The sequence below is a fragment of the Pseudorasbora parva genome, chromosome 8 (genome assembly GCF_024679245.1).
Source record: "Pseudorasbora parva isolate DD20220531a chromosome 8, ASM2467924v1, whole genome shotgun sequence".
NCBI lineage: Eukaryota > Metazoa > Chordata > Actinopteri > Cypriniformes > Gobionidae > Pseudorasbora > Pseudorasbora parva.
In genome coordinates, this window is record NC_090179.1 from 40,094,236 (window position 1) to 40,118,324 (window position 24,089).

The window sequence follows — 24,089 nt, forward strand, 5'->3', positions numbered from 1 at the left end:
GCCTCCTAGACACAGGGTCCCAGGTTACCACAGTTCCCCAATCGTTCTACGAGGCACATTTGTCTGATTACCCGCTGAAGTCCTTAGAAAATTTGTTGGAAGTGGAGGGAGCCAATGGGCAAACCGTACCATACTTGGGGTACACTGAACTGACTTTAAAGTTTCCTAGAGAGTTCGTAGGCATTGAAGTCGAGGTCCCCACGTTAGCTTTAATAGTTCCCGATCTAAAGAGTCTGTCGCAAGTTCTTGTCGGAACCAACTCCCTGGACGTGCTTTACAGCCATTGCATTAAGGAAAAAGAGAGTAGCCCTCGTTCGAGCCTCCACGGATATCAGGCAGTGCTTAAAGTCCTTGAGGCAAGGTGGAGGCAAACCAGCAGTGAAACATTGGGACAGGTGAAGCTGGTAGGGAATTTTCATGAAGTTGTGCCTGCTGGAAGCACAGTAGTTCTGAATGGATACGTTCAGCTTCGGGAACCCTGTATGGAGAAGTGGGTAATTCTTGAGCCACCTTCAGCTCCATTTCCAAGCGGCCTCATGGTTGCGAGCTGTGTGCACACATTGCCTTCTAAACGCTCCTCTCAGCTGTCAGTTCTGCTTAAAAATAGTACTCAGACAGACTTGACTATCCCTCCTAAAGCCGTATTGGCTGAGATCCATGCTATACAAAGCGTTATAGAGAAAACAGCCCAGGATTTTAGCAAAGATGAGTCACCAGCACATAACCATGCCAATCTTACCTTTGATTTCGGAGACTCTCCCTTGTCATCAGACTGGAAAGAGAGGATATCAAAATTGCTGAACTCCATGCCTGAAGTCTTCTCCCTGCACGACCTTGACTACGGCCACACTGAGAGAATCAAACATCAGATAAAGTTGAATGATGAAACACCGTTCAAACACAGAGCCCGACCTATCCATCCCCAAGACGTTGACGCTGTGAGAAAACACCTTCAGGAACTATTAGAGGCTGGTGTAATCCGTGAGTCTGAGTCCCCTTTTTCTTCGCCCATAGTGGTAGTCCGGAAGAAAGATGGTTCGGTACGGCTCTGTATCGACTTTCGGAAGTTGAATCACCAGACGATCAAAGACGCATACGCTTTGCCCAATCTGGAAGACGTCTTTTCTGTACTCACAGGCTCAAAGTGGTTCTCGGTGCTTGATTTAAAGTCTGGGTTCTACCAAATTGAGATGGATGAGGTTGATAAGTGCAAGACTGCTTTCGTATGCCCTCTTGGATTCTGGGAATTCAATAGAATGCCCCAGGGAATTACGAATGCGCCAAGTACGTTCCAAAGATTGATGGAGCGGTGCATGGGTGATCTTCACCGGAAACAGGTACTAGTCTTTGTTGATGACCTCATTGTTTTTTCAAAGACTCTAGAAGAGCATGAATCCCGGTTGTTGCAAGTTCTTAACCGACTTAAGGAGTACGGGCTGAAATTATCACCCGAAAAATGTCGATTCTTCCAGACATCAGTGAGGTATCTGGGCCATATAGTCTCACAATATGGGGTAGAAACTGACCCGGCGAAAGTTGAGGCCTTAAAGACTTGGCCGAGGCCGACAAACCTAAAAGAGTTGAGGTCTTTTTTAGGTTTTGCCGGGTACTACCGGAGATTTGTGCGTGATTACTCCAAGATCACTAAACCTCTCACCGACCTCACGGCAGGATATCCTCCACTCCGAAAGAGTAGTAATAGGAAACAGAAGGGTGCGGAATACTTCAACCCCAAAGAAGAGTTTGGTGATCGATGGACTCCAGATTGTCAGAGTGCTTTTGACTTTATAATTGGCAAGCTTACATCTGCACCTGTTTTGGGTTTTGCTAACCCCAAGTGTCCCTACATACTTCACACTGACGCCAGCACCACCGGGCTTGGTGCAGCTTTATATCAGGAGCAGGAGGGGCAAATGCGTGTCATAGCCTTTGCCAGTAGAGGATTGACCAAAGGAGAAAGTAGGTACCCTGCCCACAAACTAGAGTTTTTGGCCCTAAAATGGGCAGTCACCTCCAAATTTAGCGACTACCTCTACGGTGCAGAGTTTACTGTCATAACGGATAGCAATCCCTTGACATATATTCTAACTTCAGCCAAGCTTGATGCCACCAGTTACCGTTGGTTGTCTAGTTTGTCAACGTATACATTTAAGCTCCAATATAGGGCTGGGAGTCAAAACCAAGACGCAGACGGGCTTTCCCGGCGTCCACATGGTGAGCCTTTGGATGATCTCATTTCTCAGAAAGAAAGAGAACGGATCAAGCAGTTTACACTTCACCACCTGGCGGAGCCTGAAACCGGGTCTGAGGTTCTCATGGCGGATGTGGTGAATGCCATTTGTCAGAGGCATCAGGTGATTGGTTTGCCCGGCTTGGCACACTCCCCAGTTGCGTTGGTTGAATCGCTCACTCATAGCGTTGATGCTTTGCCGAATGAGTTTCAACACGAGGTTGAGCATGGTCTTCCTGATCTCTCTAACATCTCAGAGGCCATGTTAGCAGAATGGCAAGAAAAAGATCCAGAGCTTGAAGTAGTGATTGAATGGATGAAGAACGGGACTAGGCCAGGTACTCTGAGGGGTCAGCCACCCGATATGGTATTGTGGTTGAGGGAGTGGAGTCGGCTTGAACTGAGGAATGGGGTGCTGTATAGGAGGAAACAAGAACAAGGGGCTCTTCATTATCAATTAGTGCTACCAGCTAGGCTAAGGGAGATAGTGTTGCGCAGCCTCCACGATGATATGGGGCACTTAGGTATTGAGAGGACCCTGGACTTAGTGAGGTCCAGGTTCTTCTGGCCTAAAATGTCTCAAACGGTTGAAAAAAAGATCAAAACTTGTGAACGCTGCGTACGCAGAAAAACGCCTCCAGACAGAGCTGCTCCTCTGGTTAACATTCAAACCAGTAGGCCTTTGGAGTTGGTCTGTATGGACTTTTTGTCGTTAGAACCGGACCACAGCAATACCAAGAACATATTAGTCATCACCGACCATTTCATGAAGTACGCCGTTGCGATACCGACCCAGAACCAAACAGCTCGTACGGTCGCAAAATGTCTGTGGGAAAATTTCTTGGTACATTATGGGTTTCCTGAGAAGCTGCATAGTGACCAAGGGCCAGATTTCGAATCCCACACAATCAAGGAATTGTGTCATGTTGCGGGTATTCAAAAGACTCGTACCACACCTTACCACCCTAGAGGCAACCCGGTTGAACGTTTCATTCGGACACTTCTCCAAATGTTAGGAACTTTGGAGAATGAGAAAAAGTCCAAGTGGAAAGAATTTGTAAAGCCCTTAGTACATGCATACAATTGTACGCGCAACGATACAACTGGGTATGCTCCTTATGAGCTTATGTTTGGGCGGCTGCCTCGCTTGCCAGTGGATTTGGCTTTCGGATTGCCAATAGAACCTCCTGCGAAATCCCACTCTCAGTACGTGAAAGATTTAAAAGACCGGTTGCGAGAGAGCTACGAGATAGCTAAGAGGAACGCTGCTAAGTTAGCAGAGCGTAACAAAAGAAGGTTTGATGAACGTGTAGTTGCTTCTACCTTGGAGGAGGGTGATAGAGTTCTCGTGCGTAATGTTAGGTTGCGGGGAAAGCATAAGCTCGCTGACAAGTGGGAGCAAGGTGTCCAAGTAGTAGTTAAGAGAGCGGGAGATTTACCAGTGTACACAGTTCGGCCAGTTGGACAGAGCGGCCCTCTCAGGACGTTGCATCGTGATTTGTTGTTGCCCTGTGGATTTTTGCAGTCAGATCAACATGGGCACCAGCCTAAGCAGAGAGTTTGCAGGCCTAGGACTAGAGCTTGTACAAATAATGAGTTACAAGAGCCAGAGTCTTTGTGTGAGGGCTCTGGGTCTGAGGATGATCAGTTTCTTAGTCCTCTGTTTAGGGATAGGCCGAACTTTGAAACTCGAGTTTTAGTGAATCCTGAGCCATTACCCTGCCCAAGACCCCAGAGCGTCAAAATTGGCCTACCTGTTGTAGAGAGTTTACCTACCTGTAGGTTTTCAAGGGATAGTCTAGAAGAACCTGTAAAGGAAATCTTACCTGATTGCAGACATGTAGAGGAAAGCTTACCTGAGTCAGGTGGAGTAGGAACGTCTTCAGATGAGTTAGAGCTAGGTCACGTCGATAAAGGATTGGATCTCTGCTCTGAATCAGTAGGTGAGTTACCTGCTCAAGAGACTGAGATAGAACCATATTGTGAGGGTGAGAACAGGAATAGGGAGAGTCCAGTTCTGAGCGAAACTATGAATGCTGTAGATGATCAGAGTGAACAAGTGAATGACACCGAGTTTGAGCAAGGAGCGTTTCCCAGGCGTTCACAAAGGGATAGACAGCCTGCAAAAAGACTTGAGTATCCCCAATTGGGAAACCCTCTTACCGTGGTGATTCAATCTCTGTTGCAAGGTCTGAGTGCTGCATTCAGCACTTCTTTAGAGGCAGATGTTGCTTCTGCTGATATTGTGCCTGTGGTTGTAACTCAACCCCAAAAATATGCAGATGCAGCGGGACGTGCATGTATTCAGGAGGGGAGGGTGTAACCCATGTTACCAAGAGCCCTGTTAATATAAAATATAAAAGGGAATAAAAACTAGCACTCAAATATGTAAAGTCAGTACTTTATTTTAATAGCAATTGAGAAATAGAAAAATAAATAAAAATAAAATTCATTTGAAAAGTTGATGTTTAAATAAAACAGTGCAGTTTAGACCAATGAGGAGAGTGTAGATTTAGCCCCGCCCTATGATCGGGACTTTGCGGGAGAGATGTACAGGAGAGAATGCTCGATGCATGAGAGAAGCTGCAGTTCCAACGCGGTCCTGAAAAAGAAAGGAGAAACCGAGTAAAAAATACATAAATTAGTGAGTGTGTAAAGAGAAACAGATTTTGAGTGTGCATTGAACGTCGTCAGTCGATCGTCACGGCTGGTGCTAATTCAACTGTTACTGAGGAGAGAGAAACTTCCAGAGGTTGGAGTTTCGCCTGATTAGAAACTTCATAACTAGAACATTTGAATTCTCTTGGTAAGTGAAGTGATTAAACCCTCAACTGCGGATATTTTCTTGTATACATGTTCTGAAAATGGTGTTATATTATCAGATGTGTTATATTATGTCCAGTAGTGCATAAAAGATGCATAGAAGCTAATCCTCTGTTTAAAACGGAGGAATATAGAGTGAATTAGTTAAAATAACTAATGTTCAAGTTTAAAAACCACTTTAAGCAGTTAAAAGTGTTATTTTAATGTCTTTTGTCGTGTATTTGAGTTATGTGAACTGACGGGTGATGACGCACATGTGATACGAGCAAACAAGGCCTAAGCGCGCCATTTTAAAAAATGCTCTTAGCATGTCTATGCAATTTCGATGTATTAATATTAAATGAACATGGAGTTAAATATGTTAAAATGTTGTTAATTTGCAGATTAGCTGCAGTGATGATGTATATCTTGAACAGAGTTGTCTAACTGTATTTTTGGCCTTGTCTTTTGCAAGGTTGGGTTTTTTCCTTTGCTCCCCTTTTCTTCTCTTCTATTCTGCTATTTTCTTAATCGCTTCCTGAGTCGGATGCTGCACGTTTGATGGACACTAGACAAACTCTAAAGAAGATTTTTGAACCTGTGTTGTCCCTGCTTCACTTCGAGAGTAACTCTTGCAAGCAGGAACTGGCGAGCCATGCCCATATAAGGATCGAGCTACGAGAACCAAGAAACTGAATGGTATGATTGTGCACACGTCTTTTCTTCGCTTTTCTGACCTGAACTGTGTTGCTCAGAACTAAGTTGCGGAAGAAGGATCTCGTGTAAACAGCATCGAACGTGAGCTGAACTCCAGTGAAACCCTAATCCACATTGGGACTGTATCGTGAGCATTAAGATTTATCCATTGTGATTTTTTTTTTTGTTGTCTACTGATTTTCCACTTTTATTATCACTGTCCTTTTGTTTTATATTTTGTTTTTATATATATTTTGTTTCATTTTATTTCTGTTGTTGTTTTCTGAAGAGCCAGAGTGAAAGAGTATTTCCAATGTAATTTGGGGTAAATTGTATTCATACTCAAATCCAAAGTTGTTCCTAATATTAATTAAGCTAATTAGAAACAAATTGAATTAATAGGTGAAAATAAGATTCAGTTAATTTTATTAGCTTGAACCTAAATAGGTCAAAAATAAATATACAAATAATAAGTAGACTAAATAGAAATTTAAAAATATAGGGATTATAAGAATACATTCATTCCTATATTTATTTTATTATCCATTACCCCCTTTTTGGTCACTATTTCTTTTTTTTCTTTTCTTTATTGTTTCTGATGTATTGAACCTCCGATATTATCATCATTATTGCATTATTAATATCTTCCTAATACAACTGGCCTGTTTCTAATGCAGCCAGTGTTGTCGTCATTCCTTCTACCATTGTTGCTGACACAGTCTCTTGAGCGAATCTGATTCTTCTGATCGCTGGTCCAAATTTAGAGATAGTGTGTTCCTTTTCTGCTCATTTCCGTTATTCACTGTTGGGAGGGAGGGTCGTACTTGTGCCGCGACGCGCGTTACACAAAGACTGCAATATATTTTTGAGCAACTAGATTAGATACATGTATATTTATTAAAGAGCCATAAGGCACCTAATGGCATTACAAATAAACATTAATATTTTTTAGCCACAAAATGACTCTAATTTGCCTCTTTGAATTGGAATTCTCTATTTTAATATTAATTACTACACTAATTGTTATATAAATTTTAGAAGAAATACAAATATTAGAAGAAAAATATTTTAAGTGGTCATTTATTGACAATAATTGTTGCACAAATAGTATTTAGTACCAAAAGATCTCCTCAAAATATTCAATAAATATCATTTAATGAGTATGAGTGTGACCTATTAGTGTATTTTTTTTACAGTCTATGCCTATTAGTAAGGAATACCTGAGGGCTAAATACAAGAATAACATTAATGTTATTCACTCTCCATAAAAAAACGATCCTGTAAATATGGCTGACTTAATAATCAATAAACACTAACACTATGCTGTACTGTTTACCAAAACTTGCAGCAAACATCTATATGGTGAAACTGTTGTGTATCCGCTTAAGCCATTTTAATGCATTGGCAGAGCGCTAGAAGTATTGAGCGCTCATGGGCCACGTGACCAGCGCGCACCGCAGGGAGACGAGAGCATGCAACTCCGCTTTTCAACGCCTCTGGCTTTAACATTATGCCACATTAGCGCCAAAACGCTATTTATTGTTTGAATTTCATTAAAACACATTTAAAAAAATTAAAGCTTATAGCTTTGTTTAATATCAAAAGCAGGTTTGGCAATTTGGCGTGAGATTGAGTTGGGCGGAGTGAGAGCGTGAGACAGAGCCTGAAAGCGTGAGAATCACGCCAGATGCGTGAGAGTTGGCAACCCTGGCTTTCATGTGATCATCGAAGCTCCTCCATCCAGCGGGTCCCATACAAAAGTGACATTTTCAATAGTTTTCCTTGCAATTGTTAAAGGGTTAGTTCACCCAAAAATAAAATTTATGTCATTAATAATAATAATAGATTTCATTTATAATGCACTTTTCTCACCGTTACGTCGTTCCACACCCGTAAGACCTCTGTTCATCTTCAGAACACAGTTTAAGATATTAGTCCGACAGCGTAGCCTATCTGTAGCATATGATCATATTGTCCATGTCCAGAAAGTGAATAAAAATGTCTTCAAAGTAGTCCATTTTGTGACATCAGTTGGTTAATTGGAATCTCTTGAAGCATCGAAAAATATATTGTGATCCAAAAATAGCAAAAACTTCATTCAGCATTGTCTTCCTCAAATAAAGATTCAAACGGTCATGAATCAGCGTATTGATTCATGATTCGGATCGCCAATGTCACGTGATTTCAGCAGTTTGACACGCGATTGGAATTATGAATCAATGTGCTGATTCATAAATCTTTATTTGAGGTTTGAAAACAAACGCGGAAGAGAAGACAATGCTGAATAAATTTGTAGTTTTTGCTATTTTTGGACCAAAATGTATTTTCGATGCATCAAGAGATTCTATTTCTAGATGTGCTCACACCACCTACTCCAGCTTTGACAACTGAGCTTCCTGTCAATTCTTATAGCTTTTATAAAGGTTATTATAAACCTTTGATACTCCGTATATAATCGTTCTGGTTGTTTAAAGGTGAACTATGTAGTATTTTTGCAGTAAAATATCCAAAAACCACTAGGCCGGTGTTATATATTTTGTTCAGTTGAGTACCTACAATATCCCAGAAGTTTCCAACTATTTGTAAATTGTGAGAAAATTGCTATTTTAACTAAGGACAGGGACGTTTCAGCATTGCATTTGAGGGAGTCGCCTGTCAATTGCGTCATATCTGCGTTACCCTCGGTTTCGGCTTTTATTTGGCAGGAGCGCATTACTCTTAGCAGTGTAAACAAGGGAACGAACGGAGTAAAGTCATAACATCGTTTTAAACACACTTAAATGTATCTAATATGATAAACAGAGCTACATTACCCCAAAATCATAACCGGAAGAGCGGATCTGTGCAGGCGCCCGGTGAATGTCTCCCGTCCCTTCATAATAAAAGTCCCGGTATTCGCGAGGCGGGTATTTGTTTAACAATCGCTCCAGCAGCTGTGCTCAGGTCCATAACACTCGGTCCTGCTCTGCTTTACACTACAGTAACGTTAATAACCGCATGCATGAACGTGATTTCCGCCCGAGTCCTATTTTCCACCAGCTGTGATGTAGAGACCACATCTCCCAAGATGCTGCGCTCACACTTTGCGTCATCAAACTACGATTTGTTTTGAATAGGCGCCCTCCAGTGGACGGAAAGCTCCATAGTGCACCTTTAAATGCTGAATAGCTGTCAGTCAGAATGCAAGACTTCTACGTCTTGGAAGTTTGACCAAAATAAGAAATTTCACCACAAAATGTCTGCCACTTATGTTCTGACCAACTGAGAAAAGAAGCATTACAATAAATTGCGCTACCAACGGTGATTAAATCTAACGATTACCTAGCTCATGTCGCATCAAACTGTGCAAATTATTATTATTGTTATACTTTGTTCTCAAATTGGTAATGTTAACAACATCAGCTTTGCGTGACTGTGTATTTACTGTTTATCTGTTACCTGAAGAGTTCTATTTCTGTAGTCTAATCTTTTGCTTTTGACTGAATCTCCATTTGTCACTGATGTCATTTGCGCTTTTGTGGATTACAATCCACTGTCAAAAATGATATGTTTAGTTATTCCAGCTGCTGTGATAAAAGCCTTTAAATGATCCGCAACCTGCAGCATCCTCACATGTGATAGCCTACTAGCCGGATTTCTTTGTATAGACGTGAGGCAATGACGAACAATGCCATGCTCGAATTTCTCATGTACCATAGCCTAGAAATCTAGACGCATCCTAGCAGCAGCAAATCTTATCTGCTCGCGAGTGTCGTCTAGCAACTCTCAATACCCTTCTGAAATCACCCAACTTTTGCCGGGCCAATCACATCGTGTATAGAGTCGTTGGGCGGGGCCATAATGACGGCCGAGTTGCGCTTGCGTGCTTCTAGTAAACACAGAAACTGGCAAACGGCGGTCTTTCGAATCAGCTTTGACCGCGACTCTGGAAGACTTGGAGTTAAGCTTTTCTCTGAGAAAAGAACAAAGAACGGCACTGAAGTCATTCTTAAAAAGGGAAGCCGACCGGATACGGCAAATGTTTAATCTGTCAACAAGCTCTGCTTCACCTTCGTTGCTCTGGTTGGTGTAGCGCTATCCTATCGCGTGCAGAGGGAGTTTGAAAGACAACCGTTTATCCCGCCCCTCGGATTGAGCTGCCAATGGTGAGTTTCCAGACCAAACATCTTGATGTGGGTCTGGCTTGTCAGGCTACCAGTACCACTCAAATAATAACACATTATCACACAACCGTACCGTTGTGAATTGGGCTAAGGTAAGGAGATAGCTTTGAACATTGGCTTGGTTATGTACTTGCTCAAATTGATTTTTGATTATTTTTAACAAAACAAAAAACAGTTACGAAGTTACTGCAGCTTTAATATCGAGGCTCTTCAATTAAAGTAATTTGTAGAATAATGCAAAAATAAAAATTCATAAAATGTAAAAATAAAGTCATGCAATTCTTCTGCTGCTCCCCAAAATGAAAGAAAAACATTTGTACAAATCTTGATACTTCATAGCAACTGTATTTGAACAATAAAGTAAAAACACAACTTTGTAAAACAACTTTTAAATAAAAAAATGCATTCTACATCTACATCTGCGTAGGAGACTGGCACAGGCTAGAACAAAATTGTTGAATAAAGTCGACAATAAAGATAATATAAAATACACAAATCTACTATCTGCAATTTCTACAAATTTTGTGACATTTCAAAGCAACATTCTTTGAACAAATTAAAGCTTTATTTGAACATTAAAATAACATTTGCATGAACAGAATCTCATTTCTTTGAGGAATCAAACAGATGCCAACTGAGACCTGATGCTTAAGGTTTCTCTTCTCGGTGTGTAAGTGTGTGTTTGTTTAAGTGGCTTTTTTGTGTGAAACTCCTCCCACACTGCGAGCAGCTGAACAGTTTCTCTCCGGTGTGAATCCTTTGGTGCTGCTTCAAATGACACACGGCTATAAAGCTCTTCCCGCACTCAAAACACATGTGATCCCGCACAGCATCATGTAATTTTTGGTGCTGTTTCAGAGAATCCGATCGTGAAAAACTCTTCTCACACAAAGAGCATTTGTGGAGCCTGTCATCCGTATGCACCATCAGGTGGCTTTTTAGAATCGATGACGATGTGAATTTCTTACCGCAGTGATCACAGCGATACGGTTTTTCTCCAGAGTGACGAAGCGTATGATAACGGAGACCTGACAGCTGTATGAAGCTCTTCCCGCACTGATGGCACGTGTGCGGCTTCTCTCCAGTGTGGATCCTCATGTGTTTGTTCAGGTGCACTTTCTGTTTGAATCCATATCCACACTGAGTGCATGTGAACGGTCTTTCTTCAGAGTGACTTTTCAGATGCTTTCTGAGATGTTCATGTGTCATGAAGGTCTTGCCACACGTCACACAAGCATGAGCTTTCACAGAAGAATGGATCTTCTGGTGCTTTTTGCAATTGGCCAGCTGTGAAAAACCCTTTCCACACACTGGACACAAGTACGGCCGCTCAACCGCGTGAACTGTCAGGTGTTTGTTGAGATACGATGAGGATCTAAACTTCTTGCCACACTCATCACAGCTGAATGGATTTTCATGACAGCGCATATGACGACTGAGATTAATCTTTTGTGAAAAAGTCTTTCCACACTGAAGACACGCGTAAGGTTTTTCTCCAGTGTGTATTCTTATATGTCTGTTAAGGTGGTTTTTTAGCATGAAACTCTTTCCACACTGAGGACACGCGTGAAGCTTCTCGCCAGTATGAATTAGTTGGTGCTTTTTAAAGCTTCCTTTTAGCGTGAAACTCTTGCCACACTCTGGGCAAGTGAAAGACTTGTTGGTCTTTGTAGTTCTTCTGTTTTGTAATAAATTCTTCTTAGTGACATTATCATTCTCTTCATTCGGCTCTTGACCTTGCACTTGGAAATCCATTTGGTCTAAAATAAACACATTATGTAAATAGATTCAGTTAAAAAGATCAAGAGAAAGCAACGGAGGTCAAGTAGGCCTATTTGTTTGTGAGCATCAAGTTTTAGGTCTGTGTGGAAGCCCGTTTCCAAAACTAAATAAAAAATAAAATACAGTACTTACGACTTTTTATCTCAAAATTCTGACTTTTTTTCCCCTCACAATTGCAAGTTATAAAGTCAGAATTCTGAGATATAAACTAGCAATTACCCTTTTATTTTATTTAGTGGCGGAAACGGGCTACAATAGGCCTGCCAATCACTTGTTAATACAATCAAATCTGGAGATCAACAACAAATCAACAGGTAACATGTGAACCAGAACCAAAGACAGGACATTAACATCAATACTGTAAACAAAAAAAATATTTTCCCACTTTTCCACTGCAGGCAAGACTTTTCATTTTAGTGCATCACTAAATAGTTAGATGTACTGTCTGTATTATTTAATCATTCCTATATGCACCGAATGAAACGTTTGCTCACTGGTCTGTTTTTAACTCACACCTTGCACTTGTTGCTAGTCAAATATAGAAACAAAAAGTTATATTTATTTTTTGATAGTCTGGTCATCTTCTGAGGATTTTGGGATCCTGACACTGATGTTGGAGTCACTGCAGGTGTGAGATAATGTGTGGCTCAAAACACCAGATCTGGCTAAATCAAAAGAGCCTATGTCAGAAACACATAAGCTAGTTTTTATTAAGTTATTATATTAAGTTATTATACATTATTATCATTTGTATGTTTACGTGGGTAAAATGCACGTGCTAATCATATTTTTTTTTTTTTTTTTTTTTTTTGCATTAAGTTGGTACAGTTGTAAAGCAATGATTAGTTTAAAATCATCATTGAATAAAGATAAATATTGATAGTAAAGAAAAACAAAGGCATTAAATCAGAGTTCAGAATGTTCCCCAAAAAAATATTAGGAAATAAGAGACTCTTTAAAATCCCATAACACTACGGATAATTTAAGTTCATGTTACTGCGCGAATGCACTCACTCTTACTGTTATGTTTGCGAAATTGAGATATTAATGAATTTTACTAAATGTTGAGCAAAATTATGCACTGGGAAAAGCCTCTCTCAAAGCATAAAAGCAAGAATGAGCCGTGTATCAGAACATTAAGTTAGCTTTGGACAGAGTGGCTCATGATACGGATAAATTAATCAACCGAGCAGAAAATGTACCTGCATTTGGCATCTCGGTTTTCTGTCAATCGAACACTTCCCAAACGCGTATCTGCATCCGCCATTCGTCGACGACGCTCATCAATTCAAACTCTTCACAGTCTCGTCAGCGTGATTATTATTGATCATTTTCAGCTTGAACCGTTCAGACCCTCAGTCAGCACAGCAGCATCTGGGGCGTGGCTTACACACATCCCCGCACAACTACTCTCATTGGCTCGGTCATCTCGGACGCGAATTTGATTTTGCTATGCGTCTCAAAAAAGGTCTCGAAATATAACTTAAAAATAAGGACAGGTTGAACTATAACAGTGTAAAAGAGTCTGATATTATGCCATGGAATGCAGTGAAAATGACAAGACACATTTGTCAATCTAGAGTAGCCTAATTTACCATCTGTAGCCTACCCTTGCTTTCAACCAAATTTAACCTTTCAACTAAAATCACTATTTTCAGAATTTGTGTTGGCTAAAGGTTACAATATTTTTATATTTAATTTACTTGAGGTTTTGCTCTTCATTTGACAAACGCATATGTATTTGGTTCTATACGACATGATGTTAAATTATAAAATTGGCAAAGATGTACAATGTTTGACACAGTTAAATCCATGCTCTCATAACAGATGTGGATTTAAAATTGACAACAAAAGAACAGAATTCTTTTTTCAATGATGAAGTGTTGTGAGACAGAGCTGTAGTTTGAGCCTTGTTGAACACAAACAAATCACAATAAACCAAATCATAAAAGCAAAATGCCATGCCAATAAAGTATTTTAAATTGAAATGAGAGCGAGAGAGCGAGAGAGAGAGATTTCCTTAACTACTTGACCACACACACACTGATGTCTATCAAATGCCATTCTTGAGAGAATGAGAGAGAAAATCTGGCAGATTTGTTTTCGTGAAGGATGCATGAATCAAACCACGTACAAGGTTGTCCTGGAAGAAAACTTGCTTCCTTCTGCTCTAACAATATTCCCCAACTCTGAGGACTGGTTTTTCTATCAGGACAATGCTCCATGCCACACAGCCAGGTCAATCACGGCGTGGTCAATCAAGGTTCGCCTGACAATGAACATGTTCGGACATATGCAAATGTTGGGGGCGTACATATTAATGATCCCCAGCGACTGCGTCACTGGTGGCGTTATGTTGAGAAGCACTTATTTTTCCGTGGTGTTTTTCATTCATGAGATTTACATAAGAAGTAGGAGGCAATGGTGTTTGAGACTCACAGTATGTCCATGTACTGAACTCTTATTATTTCACTATGGCAAGGTTACTGGTAATTCAATTTTTCATTCTAGGGCACCTTTAACCACGGTGAGCTGTGACCAGTGATGCCAGTAACGCGTTACATAGTAACGCGTTACTCTAATCTGACTACTTTTTTCCAGTAACGAGTAATCTAACGCGTTACTATTTCCAAACCAGTAATCAGATTAAAGTTACTTTTCCAAGTCACTGTGAGTTACTATTTTAGTAATTTTCCTTAGTAAAAACCGACAGCTTATCAAAATTCTCAGCCCGGCTGGAGCCAGTGTTTTCTATTTATTTTATTTTTTTACATTGTTGCAGCCATTAAAATAATTCAGTTTTGTTTTTAATGTCAAAGTAGTTATTTTTCGTTTCGTTTTTTTTATAAACCTAATTAAGAAAAATGTTCAGAGCAATTTTTTGTTTGTTAAATTAAAGTTTATATAGACAAGACAATTCAAGAGTTGGTTTGAGAGACTAGGCTATTAAACATGCGGTTAACTCACTGGGTCGTCACATAAAAAAATTTAAACTTTAATTTAACAAACAAAAAATTGCTCTAAACATTTTTCGAAATGAACTCAATAAAGAAACGAAACGAAATATAACTACTTTGACATTAAAAACAAAGTAGGCTAGTTATTATACCACCACAAAGGCATTTTTGACGAGCTGAGGCAGGCTGATAGATTAGCCTACTGCTCGCAACGGCGCTCAAAAAAAACGAAACGGGCTACACAATCTAAAAAAAAAAAAAAAAGAAAGTACATGCAGGTTGTCTTATAGCCTACCTTACACTTCAGCAAAATTAATATAAATCCGATCTTCAATTCCCGCGGTATATGCTCATTTAACGGAGTTCACATCAAAGCAAAAGATTCTAGCATTTTATTCAGCAACCCATTTCAAATTCAGAGATCGCAATATGAGAGAGAGCGACCTAAGCACTGGTAAGATCATTAGTCTCATTAATTTATATTGAAGATGATTGTGTTTTGTGTGACTTATTTTAAAGTTTCATTTACGGCCATATGCGTTGGCTTGCTTTACTCATTTGCAGCGATGTTTCAGTATAGCACCATCATATCTATCTGACTACAACATAACAGGCTCTCACACATTTATTTTTTAATTATTTGCCAGGAGTAAAATTTACACATGTGGTTTAAACAACCAATACATTTACATTTGTCCGGTTTAGTTTGAAATGCTTTCATGCACCTTCTGAATTGGTTTGTTTGAGTGATCGGAATTAAATACGTCTCGAAAGACTCTCGGAAGGCATTAAGCCTACTCCTGGTCATTTCGCAATCAGATAGATACCTGGTCAGAGAAAATGAACGAAGGAACCAGTTGTAAAAAGGCCATAACTCGAGCAGCTGCACTGAAGAAACGGACTCTTTAACCCTACGCGAGCCATATCTTGACAGTGGCGCAAGCTATCATGGTCTCATGTTGTTTCCACCAGCACATCTCATTGTTCATTTTAATTATTAAAATAAATATAAAACGAAGCAGAAGCCTGAAAAAAGGGGCGTAAAAAAGTCGGGACCGTCAGTCTCGGGCATAAATGCAATAAAGTGTGTTGCCAAAAACGGTTGTCATTTCTATTTTGAGGCGGCAGGGGTGTTGTCGGCAACTGCTGAATGTAACTAATAAAGTAACTTGTAATCTAACTTAGTTACTTTTAAAATCAAGTAATCTGTAAAGTAACTAAGTTACTTTTTAAAGGAGTAATCAGTAATCAGTAATCAGATTACTTTTTCAAAGTAACTGTGGCAACACTGGCTGTGACATACAGATTTAGTAGTTATTTCCCCCAAAACAGATTGCCTTGTCTTGTCATTAATGTATTGTATATTTACAGATACAAATAATCATCTGAAGCATATTATATGTTTTATACACAGTGAAAGTAGCCTGCATTTGACTGAAAGGACAGTCTCTGGATGTCATTGTAAATATCTGTATGGTTGTCAGTGCATGCGACTGAAGGGGGGATTCTGAAATCCACTGCCGCTTCAATATACCTGTATATATTAATATCCTAATTAACTTCATAATCACAACTTTAATCAATATTTATTATCCTATATTATTATAATGATTCTATCCAGTTATGATTTTGCTTTTAGTTTCTTGTTTTCTAAAGTGTATATTTGGTCTCTGAGGAGTGACTGAGGGTCTGGCCTAGAGATGTGTGATGTGTCACTAAACACTGGCAACAAGGTCGTGTGTTTGGATTTGAGGTATCACACACCCCTAACATGTCAGGAGTGCAGTAACAGCGTTTGCTCACTTAGCCCGGCTTCCAGATATTAAATATGGATTTGTCTTCCATTTAATTTATTATGTTTTATTCCTTTTATATTTCCTTTTACTGAAACACTAAACTCAAGATGAATATTGCCTGTACTATTGTCTGTGCCTCTCACTGTGAGAAAGCACATGCTATCAGCATGCTTTGGAGAAATGTTTTGTTTATAGTTAAGATGTTCTCAACCTTGGAGGAAACCAGTATTCTCTGGAGTTTGTGTGTGTATGTACCAGATCTGTGCAGGCCTAATGTTGGAGAAGGACATTTCTGCAGAAAACGCCAGACTTGAAGACGCTTTTCGGTGGCCTATGAGGTCACTGTGATGTAATTCTGGTTATGGGGGCGACGACTTGTCTACCTAGTTTGGCGATATGTGAGACTTGAAGCTGGCTTCTGCTTTGGAAACTGCAAACTATTCTTAAGTACATTTTTCTTTTAATTAATTGCAATCCTGACTCTGTCTTCTTCACTACTGGTCCTGGGTCATAAGCTGTTAACCCCTAACATGACACTACACATGATGTTGGTTTTAATAAGATTTTCCTAATAGGAAAAGAATAAACCTGGCATCCTCCTTGATTCCTGTTCATTCCCACAACAAAACACTTGAACCCAACACACTCGTAATCATAACTTCTGAAGTGTAAATTATCAAAATGTTTTTTTTTTTTTTTTATCTATTCGCATATATTGGTTCTTTATGTGGTTCCTCCACCAATTGTTCTGTTTTGTGACTAGCCTTAGTATTCGCGAGATTGTTCTTCAATAGGAATCTGTGCTAGTTTTGCACGAGGGCGAAAAAGATTTAGCTTTTGTTAAAGTTGGTCCTTCAAATTTGCCGCGCTAACCAACAGAAAGCAGCATGTGTGAAAAGACTTCTGTGTGACTTCACATACATCTACATCTGCGTAGGAGACTGGCACAGGTAAGAACAAAATTGTTGAATAAAGTCGACAATAAAGATAATATAAAATACGCAAATCTACTATCTGCAATTTCTACAAATTTTGTGACAGTTCAAAGCAACATTCTTTGAACAAATTAAAGCTTTATTTGAACATTAAAATAACATTTGCATGAACAGAATCTCATTTCTTTGAGCAATCGAACAGATGCCAACTGAGACCTGATGCTTAAGGTTTCTCTTCTCGGTGTGTAAGTGTGTGTTTGTTTAAGTGGCTTTTTTGTGTGAAACTCCTTCCACACTGCGAGCAGCTGAACAGTTTCTCTCCGGTGTGAATCCTTTGGTGCTGCTTCAAATGACACACGGCTATAAAGCTCTTCCCGCACTCGAAACACATGTGATCCCGCACAGCATGATGTAGTTTTTGGTGCTGTTTTAAAGAGTCAGGTCGTGGAAATCTCTTCTCACACAAAGGACACTTATGGGGCTTCTCATTCATATGAACTGTCCGGTGTTTTTTTAGATTTGGCAATGAGGTGAAGTTTTTCCCACACAGATCACAATAAAATGTTTTTTCTCCTGAGTGATGAATCATATGACAAGTGAGTCCTGACGACTGAATGAAGCTCTTCCCACACTGATGGCACGTGTGCGGTTTCTTTCCCGTGTGAATTCTTTCATGTGTCGCAAGGTGGCTTTTACCTTTGAAACTCAGTCCACATTGAGAACATGTGAACGGTCGTTCTTTAGCGTGGGTTTTCTGATGCTTCCGCAGATATTCAGGTGTGGTGAAGGTCTTGCCGCACTCCGCACAAGCGTGAGTTTTCACGGAAGAATGGATCTTCTGGTGCTTCTTGCAGTTGGCCAGCCGTGAAAAACTCTTTCCACACAATGGACACAGATGAGGCCTTTCTTGCAGTTTCATTCCATCTAAAATAAACAGATTTAATGGTTAGAATTAGATTTTAAAAAATATATATTCAAAGAAGAACAACTGAGAAAATTCAAGTGAATCCTTATTTCATTTTAAAAAGCAACAGAGGTCAAATATCTGTTCATAATTAATGCTACTATGATTTTATGACTACAGCCACCAAATCTGGTGAATTGAGGCTCTGCAACCCTAAAGACACAACATGTAAAATATTTGGATTAAAATATTCAAAAACCACTAGAACAATTTTATATGTTTTGTTGACTTGTGTTTATCTCAAGAATGTTTAAATCCAGAGCAATAAGCAATTTTATCCAGGGCCATGTCCATGCGTTGCTGATCAGTGACAATGATTTCCGTTTTGTAGAAACCATGGAAGCACCAAAGACGCTTTATGTGTTTTATTAGGTAAGTGAGCAACTTTGGATACATTCATCGGCAGAAAACGAATCATTGTTATATAGTTCAACAGAGTTAGGCCCCGTCCACACGGAGACGCACACGCTTAGCTGTTTATGTAAAAATCTTGTATCGTATCGTCTGGACAAAGAAGTACACCCTCTGCAGCAGCTCAGGCAGCTCTTTGTTAAGAGCTGAAATGTATATTTATTTATTTGTTCACTTTATTTTTTTATGTATTCCTGTTACAAAGCTCTGCAGCGAAACATGACTGGGGCAGAGGCGGCGTGGTTTAGCGAGGTCTGCACGAAAACAGAGAGTTGGAGAAAGATTGCTGTGAACGAGTTATATTGAGCTGAGTTGTTGAGAGCGCTGTCATGCCGACCCTGTTTTCTTCCTACTTACTCTACGAACTTTGTTACATTGACCAAAGGGAAGACGTACGTCTGTTACTTTTATGTTTTTCCGTGCTGGCATGTCGGTCAGTGGGCGGCTTACCCTTTCCTAATGTGCACTTCACAGCGAACGACACTGGGTGCTTTTTTGATATAAATTCGTACTCTTTTGTTGATTTCAGATTAAATGATGTTTGACTTTTCGGCATTTAAAGTTATGATATGAAAGCCAGCACGTCGTGCTTGTTTGCGTTTTTAACCAATGATGTATCAGATATTTATTTGACACCGCTTTCAGCCAATCGTTTGTTTGACCAGAGATCTTACGGCGTTAGACGCTATACGGTTGTTAAGGCTGACGTCACGCGGCAGCGCTTCCGGGTCAAAACGCTCTTTCTTATACCACAAGAAAAACTACAAACGGTGCTAATATACACACACAATGTGGTGTAATACTACAAAAAAAAAAAGCTATAATCATAACCTTTTTCACCATACCAAAATTCCTGTTGGCCAGACAGTGATTCATCTTTTTAAAATCGTTAAAATATTAATGTATGTGACGCTGTGAGCACAGAGACTGTTGTGTAGACTGTAAGTATTTAAAAGATGTTTTTTATTTAAACGTTTGATGTTTAATATAAATAAATAGCGTTCATAAACGGGCGTCAATGGCATTCTCAAGTGAAACGAGTTGAGGCTTGGACCCAGAAATGGCATTCCTTACGTCACGACTTAACAAGCGGATATAGCTGCGTCCCAATAAGGATTCTAGAGAGGTTTTTTTAGGCCGATTCAGCACGACTCACAAAAGGAGTGTGCCGGAGAGGGAGCTTAAAATCCGGACAGTCCGGCCAAAATCCAGATGTATGGCCACCCTGGTATTTTTTTATGGAAACTTGGTCCCAGAGTGGATAAATCTGAAACCGAAACCCTTGCATTTTTCTGTTGTACAGGCAATCCGTATACTTTTTGAAACAATGATGTCATCACATCACGTCCCGCACGGTAAAGACTAGAAGGGATAAAACCACGGACACTGGGCATGTGCACAGCAATATTGTGTAATTTAAAGTCCTCATGAAATCAAAATCGGTGATTTATTATTTTACTTTGTTAGCCCATATTGCAGGTTTTAGGGTGAACAATTAATCCATGCAAATTAATACACAGAATTATTTTTTTTGCCATGGTAATCTTTAATCAAAATCTGAAATATAACTTCCGGTCTTGAATGGCATTCTTTCTGATGATGGCAGCTCGACGGCTCCTCTGCTATTTCATTAGTCTGCTATGAGCCAGAGATGGAGAGGAGGAGCGCTGAGGTAAAACCCTGCCCTCTAGTCAATATTCAGTTTCACTTGGAAATACGTAACAGCACTGAAATATAATCAGTTGCAACTTCCGGTACACTGGGACTTTAATGACTGTATTTGCATCATTGTAAGGGTAGGTGTAGGCGTAAAAAAACACAATCTGTTCGGTAGCAAATGTATTTATTGTTATTTATTTATTTATTGTTCCTGTCCCCTTCTAGCCATAACTCTTCTTTTCTTGTTTTTAGTGTATTGCTATGGCTGAATTACAGCGCCACATTCTGGTCTGGCATGTATACTACATCGTTTTGAGTCCATTTTTAGTGGTTTACTGTGTTTAGATATTTCCTGAGACAAGGGAAAAAAAGATTGGATAGGGAAAACTCTGGCTTTGTGTGGATGTGGCGTTAGTTTTATTCTTTAAATCTGGTTTTCTTGATTTATCGCGACTAGTAAACTAGTTAAAACTAATGTTTTAACATGTCTAATATCGATCTAGCTCACTGCTGTGTGAACAAGTGTCTCATAGCAGCCACCGAGCAAACACACAGAGTAGCATTAAAAAATAACTCAACACACTTAAATGTCTCTAATATGATAAAACAGCGCTGTGTTACCCCACAAACACATGAGCAGAACACAGAAACGGACATCTGGCTTTACGAGTTCACTTACATATAATTTATAGAGTAATTCAATGCGTATTTGGTCTGCTTCATTTTGACTCCGAGCTTGGATTTAGGCCTGGACCCAGAGTAACCCCCGTATATGCGAGTGGTTTAGAGTTAAAAAATGGGAAGGGGTGGTGGAGGGATGCTGATAACTGTCAACAAACGGAGGTAGGACTGCTGCGTATATACACCTCTTTTGTTGATTGGCTGAGTGCTTTCATCCTATATAAATTATCTGAACCTGCTTCTCCCGAATAAAACATCATATAATAAAAGCGCTGCGAAATCAAAGCGTTATCAAGCTACGCCTTTATTTCGAATGAGCGACCTCTAGCGGTGAAACATTACATATGGTGACTTTAATGTTCCTCAGCAGTCAGTAATGAAGAATCAAGAAAAAACACCAACCGCTTTGCTCCTCGGTATCTTCTTTTGTCTTGCTGAATGGCTTTGGAGAATTCATGTCTTCATCACTCTCACTCTTCAATTCTTTCTGTATTTCACACAGATTTCAGTTGTCACAAATATATTCCCAACACTTACAGGTGAACTTCCACAGGTGAATCTGTGGCTTCACTGCAAGTCTGAAATAATGTGCAGCAAAGAAGCTGAAAGCACCAGATCTCTGACAAAATATGTAGATTTTTTTTGGATAAACGCAGTGGCTAAATGAATAAATGTTGAACAATTACTCAAAAAAGCAACAAAATAAAAACAGAGAAAAAAAGAAAAGATTATTATGTTTATTATAATTATTGTACGATTCATATTGTGGTCCAAAAACTTGTATGTTATAATATAAAAAGCATAATCAGTCCACAGATGTAAAGCAGAACATTTTAAAAATCATTAGGCAATGAAAATAACAAAAGCACAATCTAAGTAGGCTTATTTAGTATTTAGATGTGAAGAATAATATTCTGCAGGAACAGAAAACAGTTTGCAGGCTTTGTACCATAGACGCTTTGTACTGAGTGGGTGCCATGTGAAACTGCGAAGTTCACCAGCAGAAAAAGAAAATATACCTGCATTTCCGCGTTTTGGTTTTCTGTAAATCGAACATCTCCAAAACCATGTGTCTGAATTGTGTCTGAATACTTCATCCGGTGACGGTACCGTTAATATTGACAAACATTTACAGCCGCGGTCAAAATCTCAGCACTGCACGTGCACGCGCCTCCCGTCCTGTATTTTGGCTACATGCATCGCTCAGCCCACAACTACTCTCTTTGGCTTGGTCATTTTTCATGACCATATTCAAGCGTCTGTGTAGCTCAGAAACATAGGCTGAATACATAGACAGTAAAAGAAATGGACAGAGCGATCCCATTGACTTCAACGGCGGAAAATTATATATTATTTCCTGATGGCTGAGCGAACTGACGACGTAATGTGATGTAAGCAACCTGTCTGACAGTTGTAAGCCTTCTAGTAACTTAGTTGTGGAAAGTGAAATCTGAATCACGTTGTTTAAATGTTTTGTCCCGTTGCTTTTGGCTCACTATGGGCTTCACCCCATTCTTCCCCCTTGACTTTATCAGACTTTATGTCTCCACGTCCCCCCGACTGTCTCATTGACAGTAAAAGATTGAGCGTCTCCTCCTGTCTGTACGGTAATTTTTCAACTGTGTGACAGAGTCGCGTTGGTTATGACGCAATCGTTAGCCTATTTTTTTTTTTTTTTTTACAAAAACAGCTTCTACGGGGCGATAGTGTTGTGTACAAGGTAATGGAGCCTATGTATTGTCATGTTTCTTTATAAATAAACAATGGACAAATGGAGTCTTTAAACGCCTCAGATGTAAAGTTATTCACTGTCAAAGTGACGCAAAATTGAATGGGAGTCAATGGGATGCTAACAGCAGGTGATGGCTTGGTTAGCAATGACCGCCCCTATGGGAGGGGGAACCTTTTACTGTCTGTGGGGCTTTCCAATTGATAGATTACCCCCTTGGTGTGAATAGCATGTCGTTCAAAAAACATTTAACACATACAAATAATTCACAAATATGGTCTCGATTTCTTTACTTAAAATATTGAGAGACACCCCCCCCCCCCCCCGTAGGCTAATGTGTTATATTGAATGTAGTGAAGAAAAATAAAAATAACACGACAAGACGTCAAAGAAATATCATATAAAATGAGTCAAAGATTTTATCCAGTTATCTAGTACCTTTTTACAAGTTTATAAGTGATATTGATACATCCTGCTCATTTTGTGAAGCCTCTTCTAAAAAAAACAGTTGATTGTTTGTTTTGGGAGTGTCCTTTTGCTTGGTCTTTCTGGAATAATATTGATGCTCTGATTTCCCAAAAGGTTTTTTGTAACTTTAATTTTCTTATGGTTCAAAGACAAGAATTGACTTAATGCAAGTTTTTATTTTATTTTATAAACCTTCTTTTATTTATTGGAACGTTTCATATCCATAAATGTAGCCTACATATATGAAAAGTAACCCCCACTTTAACATGTCAAACAAGAATTAAAGATGTATTTACAATTTCAACTTCTGTTAATAAGAAAGCCATGAAAACATACAGCATTTGTGCCATGTTTAGTATGTTCTTTCTTTATTCTCGTGCCCCCTTCTCATCCCCCCCCCCCCCCATATGTTATTAGGGAATTAATACATGATATACAAAACAATGAATATATTACTACTATGTTCATTAGTTGCAGATGCAGTAATCATTAATAAATGGTTTAGTTCTTCATGAGTCCATGTTAACTCATGATTATCTGTGTATTAGTTAAGCATGATGCAATAGTAGTCCACCAGCCTATTGTAAAGTGATACCTATATTTCTTCTGTTTACTATTGAAACATAATTACATTTTGTTGAAAGATTGTTTTTATTTCTTGTATTTGTTGACTTGTAGGCTGTGTTGACTGTTTGTTAATATTGCAATAAAAAAGACAATTTGTCACTGCAGTGTCATTTAACTGCACAAGAAGTGCAACATATATAGTCTGTAGTTCACAAAAATGACCACCAGGCAGAGCCAAACGCCGACTTT

At 39.4% G+C, this 24,089-nt stretch overlaps 3 protein-coding genes across 3 annotated transcripts; 1 reads left to right on the forward strand and 2 right to left on the reverse strand.

The window, feature by feature from the left end:
• The first annotated feature begins 3,321 nt into the window (after positions 1-3,321).
• LOC137084794 (uncharacterized) lies at positions 3,322-6,558 on the forward strand. Its single transcript, XM_067451261.1, has 2 exons — positions 3,322-5,036; positions 5,508-6,558. The coding sequence occupies exon 1, from the start codon at positions 3,357-3,359 to the stop codon at positions 4,551-4,553; it is 1,197 nt and encodes a 398-aa protein (XP_067307362.1). The 5' UTR covers positions 3,322-3,356; the 3' UTR covers positions 4,554-5,036; positions 5,508-6,558.
• Positions 6,559-10,320: 3,762 nt separating this feature from the next.
• Positions 10,321-13,067, reverse strand: LOC137084795 (oocyte zinc finger protein XlCOF6-like). Its single transcript, XM_067451262.1, has 2 exons — positions 12,876-13,067; positions 10,321-11,651 (listed from the first exon to the last, which is right to left on the reverse strand). Exons 1-2 carry the CDS (start codon positions 12,886-12,888, stop codon positions 10,540-10,542), a joined length of 1,125 nt encoding a protein of 374 aa, XP_067307363.1. The 5' UTR covers positions 12,889-13,067; the 3' UTR covers positions 10,321-10,539.
• Positions 13,068-17,314: 4,247 nt separating this feature from the next.
• Positions 17,315-22,468, reverse strand: LOC137084797 (zinc finger protein 502-like). The gene is made up of 3 exons (XM_067451264.1): positions 22,096-22,468; positions 21,479-21,563; positions 17,315-18,285 (listed from the first exon to the last, which is right to left on the reverse strand). The coding sequence occupies exons 1-3, from the start codon at positions 22,171-22,173 to the stop codon at positions 17,585-17,587; spliced, it is 864 nt and encodes a 287-aa protein (XP_067307365.1). The 5' UTR covers positions 22,174-22,468; the 3' UTR covers positions 17,315-17,584.
• Positions 22,469-24,089: the final 1,621 nt, after the last annotated feature.

Bases quoted from the DNA above. Each gene is read 5' to 3' on its own strand.
- LOC137084797 (XM_067451264.1), bottom strand. From the start codon at position 22,173: ATGAAGTATTCAGACACAATTCAGACACATGGTTTTGGAGATGTTCGA. The intron at 21,564-22,095 runs GTATATTTTCTT...TGTGAAATACAG, and splicing joins ACCAAAACGCGGAAATGCAG to AAAGAATTGAAGAGTGAGAG. The intron at 18,286-21,478 runs GTTGGTGTTTTT...TGTTTATTTTAG, and splicing joins AGATACCGAGGAGCAAAGCG to ATGGAATGAAACTGCAAGAA.
- LOC137084794 (XM_067451261.1), top strand. From the start codon at position 3,357: ATGTTTGGGCGGCTGCCTCGCTTGCCAGTGGATTTGGCTTTCGGATTG.